At 34.5% G+C, this 12,948-nt stretch overlaps 1 protein-coding gene across 1 annotated transcript; it reads right to left on the bottom strand.

Moving 5' to 3' along the window:
• Nucleotides 1-294: 294 nt before the first annotated feature.
• Nucleotides 295-11,569, bottom strand: LOC117335593 (suppressor of SWI4 1 homolog). The gene is made up of 10 exons (XM_033895700.1): nt 11,508-11,569; nt 10,368-10,538; nt 9,612-9,935; nt 9,105-9,181; nt 8,706-8,813; nt 8,134-8,247; nt 7,272-7,415; nt 6,338-6,465; nt 1,621-1,698; nt 295-872 (listed from the first exon to the last, which is right to left on the bottom strand). Exons 1-10 carry the CDS (start codon nt 11,523-11,525, stop codon nt 616-618), a joined length of 1,419 nt encoding a protein of 472 aa, XP_033751591.1. The 5' UTR covers nt 11,526-11,569; the 3' UTR covers nt 295-615.
• Nucleotides 11,570-12,948: the final 1,379 nt, after the last annotated feature.

A 12,948-nucleotide genomic window follows, 5' to 3' on the forward strand; every position in this document is an offset into this window, starting at 1 on the left:
ATATTTATTAATGGTAATGCATGAATGTCACTCCCCCCCCCCCATTTTTTCCTCAGATGTGTGGTCTTTATGTAATCAATTAATTGGGCATAAGGCTCTCTAAATACACATGGGTAGGGTTGTCTAATTTGAGTTTTTTTCCCAGATATATATACTTATACTCCTTTTAAAATTTATTAAAAGAAACATGTTTCAATGCTTGTTTATTGTATTTTTTTTTTTTTTTGTTGCTTGGTGAGTGGGTTGTAGTATCTTGGTAACAGCTAGGGTCACATGAAGACAGAGAAGAAAAGCTCATTTGTAATTTGCTATTTATTTTCAACAAATTTCTCAACATTTAAAACTTACATGATATACATGTGTTTAATAGAGTGGTTAATGGTCTTTTCTCTGATGAAGTTCTTATTTCAGAATACTTTGTATGATAATTATCATACTGAGCATGGATTTACATTAATACAGTAATAATAATTTATTGGAGTAAAGATACTCTAACAAAGGAACTGATCCAATCCTATAGCTACATAGTTTTAACAAATTCCCTCCCATATCCAGTATTATCAATTCATTGCATGATCACAAGTTCAGGATAAAATCCAACAGCTACAGCTTCTCCTATCTCTTCTGTTTGAAGTTTTTGTCTGTCCTTTTTGGTCTCTGAAAAGATTTGCCTTTCTTGTTAAATCCAGGCTTCCCTTTGGATTTCTTAAGTTTGTCCTTTGACTTGAAACTTTTGTTTTTGTCATATTTTGAATCTGTCTTTTTATTCGTTTTTGTGTTGCCATTCATTTTTGTATTAGCCCTCATTTTCTTTTTTGGAGGTCCCTGTGATTCCGATCTCCTTCGTTTGGAATTTGTGCTGGAGAACAGGCCTGAAATGATAAAATACAATGTGTCATCGTTTTAAGAAATATCAATCCAGAAATATTTTAAAACATGATAAAAATTGTAACATAATATCTGATATTCAGTGACCTACTGACCTCTGAGGTTGAACATTTGCCTCCTGACCTCTGAAGAAAATATCTATTGACCTAATGACTTCTGATCATATTCTTTGTCCTGTCATTTGAACTTTTGAACAACTGACCTTTATATCTACCCTTTGATCTCTGATCCTATTATTTGGACCTACCAACCTCTGACTCAAAAGTTACCTGTTTAACAGGAAGGATTGAAATTCTAATTTGGCATGTGATCTTAAAAACCATTCTTCCATTAAGTTATTGGTATGCTTTAATTAGTATTGTACAGGACCTACAAATTATAATGTTAAGACATCACTATTTAATGTGTAACCCAAACATCCTCACAGCTCATGCAATGTTATCAGCACTTGTCTTTCACTTAAAGGGGCGGGGTGTGATAAAACTTGACCAGAAAACATCAGGCTTATGTGATACTAATAAAATGCTCAGTGTTCCCCACTCCACTCTCTAAAACCAACAATGAGAAAAATGCACCCGTACACTGCCAGCTAGCTCTAAGATATCCCTTTCCAGCTTGAGCTCCAATGCCCTATGTCAACCCTCCCCTATAAAATCTGTATCTGAAGGACTAGGGAGATCAATGCTAAAGACAACACAGTGGAGAATTAAATTGTATATCTGATCTATGTACCTGGTTCTGGTTCTTCTCCCACTTCCTGTTTGTAGTAATCAGCATCATCCATCTCCTTCTCATCTGCAACAGTTATATCTGTAAAATAATAATAATAAATAGAATATATAACTTCAGGGCTTTTTTGGGAGCTTTCTGGGGCTGTTAATGGGCCCCATTCCCAATTGGAATTATTTCATTTCAAAGCCAAATTCCCAAAATACTCCTGAACAAATCTTTCCCAATTCACCAATTTTCTTCCCAAAATGAGACAAAAAGGACCCTTCCCAAACCAGTGAGAAAAAGCCCTGAACTTTATATACGAAGGTGGGCTTATTACCATACACTGAGTTATATCCTAAATATGGCAGTATGTCTAATGACCAATTCTTAAACCTGTAAAGGAGCTGGCTGTGGTCAGTGTGGTGTGTATGGCTCTATTATGGTAAAGTCATGGATTCTCACACCAATCAGAGACCTTGGTTTCATTCCTGTTGGAAAACTTGGTAGAAAAGTTGTTCTGTTTTATCAATGATACCCAAAATGTCGAAAAGTTGTTCTGTTTTTTCACAATGATACCCAAACAAAATTTAACAGGTTGGGATTCAAGGCCTTGGTAGTAATTCGAGAAATCTCAAGAACACAATGGAGTAGCATAAAAGGACAGGTTGGTGTGGCTTGTGTACAGTGTTAAATATGGTTCTATAGAGCCTCGAACTGCATGCCAGAGCCTTCAGTTCGATTCCTGTTTGACAGGGGTGTGGTTTTCTCTGTTTTTTCACAAGTAAAAATGACATTTTCAATGTTGTAAATTTGTTCTTGGTTCTATTTCTGATTATATTAACCAAGAGATCATATATATATAGCTACAAATAACAAACTAAACATGTTTTTTCTTTAACACAAGTTATTTAAATCTCCGATACTGTACTGTCTGTCTACAGGCTGTGAAGATAAAATGCTGGCTATATGGGAGACGATTTCTAGAGCAAGCTACACAACCACTAACACAATTAGGTACTTGAGTTTACAGACACTTGAAGTTAGACACAGTTCAGTGCTTTAGGATCTGGAGGGGTCGTTTGGGTCAGCTTTGAGGTCTAGAACTAACAGGCCATGTGGCTTTACCTCAGTTTGTATGATTTCTAGATGTAGATGAGTCTAGTATGGCATTACCTATTCTATCATAGATCTCATATCCAGTGCCAAATTACAAAGGCAGGGCTTGGTTTACAGATAAAATGTATAAAAGTTTACTAACTAATTTCGTTATTGAATTAGCTGGCTGCATAACTAAATTGAATTAAACTACTGAAGAATTAAAAGAACAAGCCATCTATCCCTGTATTTTCTTTTGTATATTTGCCTCAATATATAATTTATCCTAGGCCAATATAACATGGCCCTTGTCTAATAAATTACCAAATCTGACACGCATCTTGACTGTAACAACATACTGTATTTGAAGTAATAAGCGTGGCCACAAGGATTGAATAATTTTTTTTCCCATTTTTTTCCAAAGTTATATGAAAGATATCTGCCTATTATGCAGACTGACAATGACCAACCATTTAACAATAACATTTTTCTTTTAAGAACAATTAACTGTATATATGGCAATACTTACAAAGCTAGAGTCAGGGGGATCTTGTACCTCCCCCCCAAAAAAAAAAATCACCAATTATATAACTTCTACACTTTCTGTGTAAGTTTGCTCACGGATATATCTGTTTGCTAATTATTAAATGGTGAGTCTGCAAAATTGAAGATTCATCCCCTGCACTTTCTAAGAAATAACATTAACAAACTTATCAAAGTTGTCAAAATCCAAGATGTCAGACATTTTCTTAATCCAATCTGTCATAAAATGTACAGCTCAGCACCAAGGGGAACCATTTGCTTGAGATATGTACTCCCAGTACTTCTGGTGTAATAAGAATGATAGATCAAAGAATGGTTTAGTTTGGTTTATTTTGTTTAACATCCTATCAACAGCCAGGGTCATTTAAGGACGTGCCAGGTTTAAGGGGTGGAGGAAAGTACCTGGAGACAAACCACCAACTGATGGCCAGTACCGGGCAACTGCCCTACATGGGTTTCAAACTCGCAACCCAGAGGTGAAGGGCTAGCTAGTGATAAAGTGTCGGGACACCTTAACCACTCGGCCACTGCGGCCCCTTAGATCAAAGGATGGACTGAGAGCAATTTAAAAAGCCCACCATCTCATTATATTGGGCTAAAAATGCTAAATAATATCCAAGACTTCATTCATTATGTAACATATTCATCATATATTCAATATAGTACAATAAGGACAGAAAATTTGAATCTGTAACCTCCAGATCAACAACAGAGTGCATATACATGATACATAATGTTTACAATGAAATTTGTTAAATGACTGATGTTTGCCGTTTTCTGATTGGAGATCTTTCCAATAGAGCTTGGCGATATGCAATATTAACCTGAAACTCATGGATTCCTGCACAAGAGATTAACAGTGCAAATTAATAACTAGACTAAAGATAGTAACAGGGAATTTCCAGAGTCTTCAGTATTTTTGACCAATCACATCAGAGTATTGTTGATCATTGATCAAAGAAAACTAATGTCTGGCTTGACAAGAAATGTTTTGACTGTATTTCAGATACCGTTATACAAAATATTGTAGTAAGCATACATTGAAAAACATCAAAATAGACAATGAGACATAGGTGAAGATATTCCAGGATTATTTGGCATTAAAAATCTGTGAAGTAACTCTGAATATTTAACGGTTAACAGCTGTAGCCCTTTCAGTGAAGCTGAGGAATGTAATAACTGTTATTTGTACTTTATACTACATAATATAGTAATTGTTTCTGTAACAGTAAATGGAAAGCTTTTATTTAAAGACAATAACTCTATTATTCTCAATTCTCATGTTTGTTATTGTTTTATTATATGTAAATTTTCTAATAAATATGAATGTTGTTGAGCTTAATTTACTACATACAAATTTAAATTGACAAAAAAAGGTATTATAAGTATCACTTCATAAAACAAAACAGTTACTGACTTTTTTAAGGTTAATAAAAGGAATAGTCAACTTTCCAAAGGTGATATTTCCATGAGCCTCTGGCATCATAGAATATAACTTTTCTCAGGTTAATCATTCCTTGTATTAACTTAAACAAGTCAATAATTGTATACCAGGTAATATGACAAAGTTACACAAATGACAAAGGAAGAAATTTTTATGACTCAAGCCCTGACTGGTCCTTGATCTCATGATCTACGGTACATACTTGTCTAACCAGAAACACCCAAAGTTTATACAATTGCACCAAATCCATGTTCTTAAGTTCATTTAGTTAAAGTTTTTAGCTGATATTTGCATTTTCATATATTCATCATACTTTTTAAAATGACCCATCATCTGGTTTAAAAAAAAAAGTTTGAAGTTACTGCTTCATCTATGTTAAAGGAAAGACAACCTATCTAAACCTGGTAACACTACTTATTATTTATGCAATATTCTTAACCAGTGAATCATTTCTGACCCACTTTCAGAAGCCAATTTCGTGAATATGTTAACAAGTTGGCTCCATTTATATCCAGACATAATAGATGTAACATATACCATGAACAATTTAGATACTAAAACTGATGTCTACCAGGTGCCTATACATGTAATCAAGACTGTTACTTGTTTCACTCGACAGCATACATTGGGTAGTACATGTGCACTAGAAGAACCTTAAACACATTACCATAAATAACCAGTTATACCCACTTACTAGGGTTATAAATTTACCGACATAACAGGTCGCCAATATGGCAGTATTTCATATTGTTGGTGAACTATAAGACTTCAATTTATCCAGGTTTCAAATAATTTTTATTGTCTATTATGAACTCCCATTTCCAATCCACAATTTACCAGTAAGTACCACTGATATACATTTTAAGTCATGCACAATTAATTAAAATGCCAATCATTAAATTATAGTGTACATTGTATAAGGTTTTGAATATGATTATAAAGTATAAACTGACTGGAAACTAAATCATAAAGCATTTCCTGTCAGTCAGTAGTGTTTAGAGAATGTGCCGGGTCCGATATATTTATGAAACTTTAAAAAAATACTTAATATCATTGACATTTTTGGATTCAGACATTCTGGAAGTTTAACTTACAGTTACTGGGTACAGGATGGGTTTTAAAGGACGAGTACTCAGAAAAGACATTTTGTACCCATTTTGGTTTGGTTTGGTTTTACAGAGTATTAACTAAACAATAATTATTTCTACTTAAGTTATATTTTGGTGTTGACACACACCTTTCTTAAAGAAATACGGCCCTCACATATTTTAAAGATTCTAATTCGTCAGGACATGAGAGTGTTGGGGACAGCATGTCATATTTGGATGACAGGAGGCTAGTGGTCACACACTGGCCCTTCACCTAAGGAACTGGGGCTTGAATCCCAAACCGATGTGAAAAGATTTGGGGTCAACAACCCAACTACTTCGCTTTTTTCTTCAGGTACTCTGCTTACAATAAAACCTCTGATGTTTACTTCATATGTGCCAAAAAGCTTCATGAACAAGAGGAGGAAGGGGGTTAGTTCAAATTGATCCTTTAAGTGACATCAAAATGAGGATCTTTCTCAAAACTTAATTGTATAACTATGTAACACCTTACCATCCTTTATATACACTGTATCTATGATTTCATCATGACATTTACACTTACCTTCTCCTCCATCTTGATTTTCATCTTTCTTCATCCCAGCCAAACTCTTTTGCCTATGTTCTTCTTTCACAGCTTCCTTTTTCCTCACATTTTCATCCTGTATCTTTTTTCTTAACTCTTTTAAGTTTCTGTTAAATAAAAGAAAGGAGTTTAACTGACCAGCAAATTGTACTAACTCTCAATAAATTTTTTTTTCTGGTATAAATGACAGTGAAGCCCTTTTTCAAAAATACGTTGTCCACAAGGTAATGTATAGAGGATATCTAACAGTATCTTAAGTAATACCAAATATATTTCAAGAGTGTGGCTGATAATTGATATTTTATTTTTCATGAGTGTGTAGCAAAACATTAGCCACATGAATGAAATTTATTTGGTATTACTGAAGATACTATTAGATACACATTTTATTATAATAGCAAATATACCGAGGCAGCTCAATCTCTCCAAGAATTCATTGTGGTCCCCTGTCAACAGCTCACAAATCTATGCCAAATTGTGATGTTATGTATTCTATCTTGCATTATGATTTCATATAACATGACGGAGAGCTATATGCTTGTTTTTGTTTAACGTCCTATTGACAGCCAGGGTCATTTAAGGACGTGCCAGGTTTTGGAGGTGGAGGAAAGCCGGAGTACCCGGAGAAAAACCACTGGCCTATGGTCAGTACCTGGCAACTGCCCACGTAGGTTTCGAACTCACAACCCAGAGGTGGAGGGCTAGTGATAAAGTGTCAGGACACCTTAACCACTCGGCCCCTATGCAAATCTTAACTTTCCTCATTGTCACTTGTAAGCAGTGTTCTGATTGGTCAAATCAGAAAAAGTGATATTTTTCACTAGTGAAAAAATATCACTTTTATAGAATGAATAATTTTCAATATTTCACAGAATGTAAATGTAAATGTAAAATTGTAATAAAAATGTTTCACCTTTTACTGTCCCTCATTTTCTTCTGTTTTTTCAGTTCCTCATTAGTTTTCTTGACAAAATCGTGAAACATGACATTGCCATTACACAAGCCATCCTCTATCTTCACCAACTGTAAGGTCAGTCTAGGACCGAGTTCGGTCATCCTGAAGCAAGAAATCAGTTGCTGTGAATTTACTCACTTTAGCATAAATTCAAATTTATTGCATCATTGAGTTTTAATAGTTTTGCAAAACACTGAACTGCAGTAGCCACTTTATGAATTTTGCTATAGAAAAAAAGTATTAAGAAACTAGTTAACATAACATTTTAGAGCTACCATGGTGAAAATAGATTACCGCAAAAACATGAATATTTGAATAAAATAATTGTATGGCAATATTACAATACATGCTGACATAATTATCATGTCATTGTTGGAATACTGGATTCCACTTGACATTTCAGGCTCTTCATTTCATTAAACAGACAGACAGGATTCATACACTTGTTTGATTAAGACATTTCTGGTAAATTGTCCTGGTTGACATGTATGTGGTAAATCTCTTAGGCTGAGATAAACTCTGTGGGCAGTGAATTGATCGGATGATGTATATATGGTAAATTGACTTGGTTGAAGTATACATGTTAAATCAGCCTGGTTGTATGTATTATCGTAAGTTATTACATGTGTACATGATTACGTTTTCTAAATCTGTTATCAATACAAACAAGGGGAGTAACTTGGTAGGCCAAACCGACAAACCCAGTTATATTGAAACCCAGTTATTATGAACAAATTCTCAGAGTCCCCAGAATTTCATTATATCCAGGTTAGACTGTAAGTGGTAAATTCACCTGATTCAGATCAATAAGCAGACCTACCTGATAGCACTTTTAGTAGCCCTGATGTTTCCTCGGCTACTAATACTCTGAGGTAACACAACCTCATTTTCTGGCCCGTCCAGCTCTGCCTCACTTTCAGACAAGTTACCTCCCCTAAAAGTAGAAACACCATTTTGGAAAATTTGCCATGGAGCTGTTTCATGCTCAAGCAAATCATCTCCTCTGTGACAACCATTACCCCATGACAACCTAAGTGAATATTTGTTTCCACCCTTGTGACAACCTACCTGAACTTTCTTTTCCACTATTCTCACTATTAGATAATCATTGCACTGCACTTACACATTTATACAATTATTTTTACTGACATGTCATAAAAAAGATATTCAGATTTAAGAAGGAAAAATTAAAGAAGACATATTTGCCATTTCCATCTGGTATAAGCTATCAAAATATTGGCAATGTCTTGGAAGGAAAATGAAACATCAACAATTCAACCTATTATATGGATACATTGTATTGCCAGTAGATGAATCTGTAGTACATCTTAAGTCCTACTTTGGTATACATATATCATTCATACTTGTTGTAGTGACACAAATGCTACTCACTGTTTTATATACTCGCTGATGTCCTCAAACTTGCTCATATCTGGCACGGTCGACTTTATCAGCTTTTTAACTCCTTTGGTCATTCCCACAGGTACAACTTTTATATTACTGCAAAGGTAAGAAAAAACATGGTATCTTTGTCCAGTAACAAGTTGCATTTGAGATAGTGTTTGTAGCAATTGTAAACCTCCTGTACATATCTACCCTCATTATAATATCTTGTCCTAATTACTAGTTATTTTTTGTATAATTGTGGGAAACACTATTGCAACCGGAAGATTCAATATTCATCAAATCAGTTTTAAAATAAATTTTCACAGAAGACATTATTAAGAAAATGTACTGGAATGTAACAATTTTCTGGATCTAGATGTTTAGAATTGTAATACTAGTACTTACTAGTGTCTGAATTCTATAAGTTTTGTCTCTGGATCGTAGCTCAGTATCACACATCTCCTTATGGTGTTCAAGTCAACCTGGATTTGTGAAAATTCATAAAGTGTCATCTTATTCATTGTTGTATCTTATTAAATGCCATCAACTTTTAATGAACCCCATGTTAAAATGCAGTGATTTTTAAAAACTTTTTGCAGAGTTCTCAAAACAAGGTAATGTGTATTTTTGAAAGGAAAACAAGAGGAGATATAGACTTGTGATTTTTGTGTGACTATTTAGATATAGTAGAATCCCGACATTTACAACTTACTGACAAACTATTCTGTTAGGCGCTAAAAATTCTGGTAGACCCCAGAGATTCTGAGAGGATTGACACATATAAATAGAACATGGATTATTATGGTGTTCTTATAACTTATATTCTTTGGCCAATATACCAGATGAAAAGTTATATTTCAGCTCATGTGATTAGTATGCAGGATAATCAGTATTACCATATAAAATACTTACCCTATTAACATTTATAGAGGGAAACATATTTTGAAACATTGAAGAGAGTAGTTTGGTGTGCATTTCATCGCCACTGAAGTTATTCATCACTAACAGAGGGTGGTGCTGGAACTGCTTCTGTTCTAGGTTTGGTTTCCGCAGGGAAGAAATGATGTCCTTACACAGGCAGTACTTGTGAATCTTGAATGTCATAGTTGGACCTCTAGGGATCCTCACCACACGCAGATTGGTTGCAATTTCTGTTTTGCTTAGCATCAGGAAGTGTGTGACATTCAACAAACCAGCAACATTCACAAAGTCTTTCAGAGCATTCTTCTTTCTTGCCTACCACCGCAAAATAATAACAACAGCAAGTTAGAATTATGAAATGACCATGTGTATTCTTCAATAATTGGGCTAACACATGTTGAATGTTTTAATATGATTATACATGTATTTCACTTGATAAATAAAAGCGTTCATGTTGATGACATCCTAATGTGAAACAGAAAAGAAATAAAAAATATATAAAACAACGGTGACTTTCATGAGCAAGGTTAGCTAAAGGTGTTTTGATTGACAGATAAAAGGAACTGGGCAAAGGGTTAACTAACATTTAGACATTGTGGAGCTGTATAAGTAGAAAAATATATGGACCAATCTAGGATGTAACTGTGGACCTACACACTTGTGCTAGACATAAACAATGACTGGTAGATACAATAGTAATATCCTCCACTACCGTACCGTTTTCTCTTGTACACATTCATAATTTACCTTGAGATTTCTGGCTGTGAAAGGTTCCATCACACGGCGCATATCTTTAATAAGTTGAAGAATATTTTTACCAACATGTCCTCTATTGAACACAAAAGAATGAGGAGCCTTCGAATAGCAATTTTCCTGGTATTGTAGCTGCTTCTGTTTTATAGTCTTCTGGCGCTTGCTCTGTAAAACATAAAGTTTAGGTTTATTTTGTTTAACATTCTAATAACAGCCAAAGTAATTTAAAGATGTGCCAGGTTTTGGAGGTGGAGGAAAATGTAAGAACCCGGAGAAAAGCCACCAGCCTATGGTCAATAGCAGGCAACTGCCCGACATGGGTTTCGAACTCGTGACCTAGAGGTGGAGGACCAGTGATAAAGTGTCGGGACACCTTAACCACTGTATGACAGAATATTTCTATATTTTTCACTAGAGCTTTTGCACTCATGAATATATCGATATTCTGTCATACTCATGAAATATATGTTATATTAAACAGGAAACCATTCAATATTCTCGAAATATTAATTAAAGCTGCTCCCAAACTCGTGAAAGCTCTGGCAAAGTTCCACACCAGTGACTACTCCAGAAATTCCATGATTATATGGCATCCGCAGTAACACTCATATGAAAAATTACTATTATAAACACATGGAATGGAATCGAATCGAACCAACATCAGTATAGAAGATGAGCTACCATGAACCTCCTGGCTTTCAGCACTCATAAGTATGAGAGTGCTGATATCATCACATAGTAAAAAGATACAAATAAAACATCTTTTACAGTTTTAATCAGTGATTTGGGCCTGCAGGGGTGGTGTGAACCCTATCCATGTAAGATTGGTCGTACATATAACGAACTCCTGTGCACAGGGAGGATGTCTAGTCTAATATTTCAAAATAGTTAGAAATACCTTTATTTATAGACATATTGGAATTTCTGGCTATGTTTTAATATAAAACAAAACATGTCCGTGCCCTGTACATGTGCATACGTACGTACAGCAAGTCGCTGGAGATAACGTTATACCGTCCGATAAACAGGTTTTTATTTTATTCTGTTGAAAATTAAACATATTTGTGCAATAAAAAAGATATGTGTGGGATAAATCAGTTACGTTCGCTAGTCGACAAAAACAGTTTTACTCACTTTTTTTGGTTTACCCATTTTATTTGAAGACAGTTGTAAGAGCCTTCTCTCCTCGCCTATAACATGTGCTTCCGGTTGTGTACACATGTAATGATGACGTCAGAAGTATCGCCGGAAACTCCGAAGAAGTCCGCTTTGTCGCGAAACCTCATTCAGGCTACTTTGTGGTTAATTTCAGTAAAATTATAAATTCTTTCACATTTTTATTTTAACTTCACAGTGCATTTCAAATTATTTTCAATGTGACAATTTCTTAATACAAAAAAAAACAACCCAAAAACAAGAGACCTAAAGGGCCTGCAAAAACTCCCCAAAAGAAATTAAATAACACTTTAAACAAGTAATAACGTTATCTTTAAAAAGATAAACGGCATAGGTTTAAAGCTGGTGGTTATAATACAAAACTGCTGGTGAAATAAATTAACGAAATAATGTGTCTCAGCACGGATTACAAAATTATATCAGTTTCTGAATCATTTTTTGTGATAATAAGACAGCATTTAAATCAGCAATATAATTTTATTATCGTTTATCGTTTTTAATTGCATATCTGCATTTTGCATGTACCGCTACATTGACCAATCACATACTTCATCTTGACCAGTAACGCCACCTGTGGCCTCATATCCAGGACCAAAAGAATATTATACGGCTATGCCGAAAAAAAATGTTGTATCACATTTCAGGAATCTTCAATCTAAATATCTTTAACCTAACCATTACATTGTATTTATTTTATGAGAAGTCATTTGAATAGTTTTAACAAATTTGACCCCATGCATGCAGTGACATTAATATTGGTCAAGGTCGTTTCTTTTCACAAACTGATGGCCTAAATATAAGGAACTGACCAGTCATCATTTCATGATTCCAGGCCTAGCTTTTAGTCAATGAGAGGAAATTATTTGCATGTAAATGTTTTAACAAAGTTAATTGACAGTGAACTAATTATAAGACGGGTCAGGGTAATTACTCTTTGCTAACTTTGTTGGAATCAATTCTTGGAAACTAGCTGCCAAATTTATCTTGAATCTTGACATATTAAAGTTAACCAGATGGAGTGATTTAAATGTTTTAATAATGTTTTGATAAATCGGACCCTCAACGAAGTTACTGTCCTAGAATATGATATATGTCATTTGTATTTGCATTCTTTCTCTGTCTCTAACACAGGAACATACAAACTTTGTTAGGCTTTGTCCCAGGCAAGTAGCTTGGATTTTTGAGAAGTCACTTGAATGGTTAAGCCTTGATTAATAATAAGTAATTTCTATTTGCAAACATTGTCAGGCTTTACTCCAGGAACATACCAGCCAAATATCACAATTCTAGACCTTTTAATTATAAATCAAATGAAGTTGTTTGAATATTTTAACAAATCTGACCTTTCCAACGTTGAATAATTGAGTCGGTATCATTTCTATTTTATGCTCTATCCAAC

This window comes from Pecten maximus, chromosome 1 (genome assembly GCF_902652985.1).
Source record: "Pecten maximus chromosome 1, xPecMax1.1, whole genome shotgun sequence".
NCBI lineage: Eukaryota > Metazoa > Mollusca > Bivalvia > Pectinida > Pectinidae > Pecten > Pecten maximus.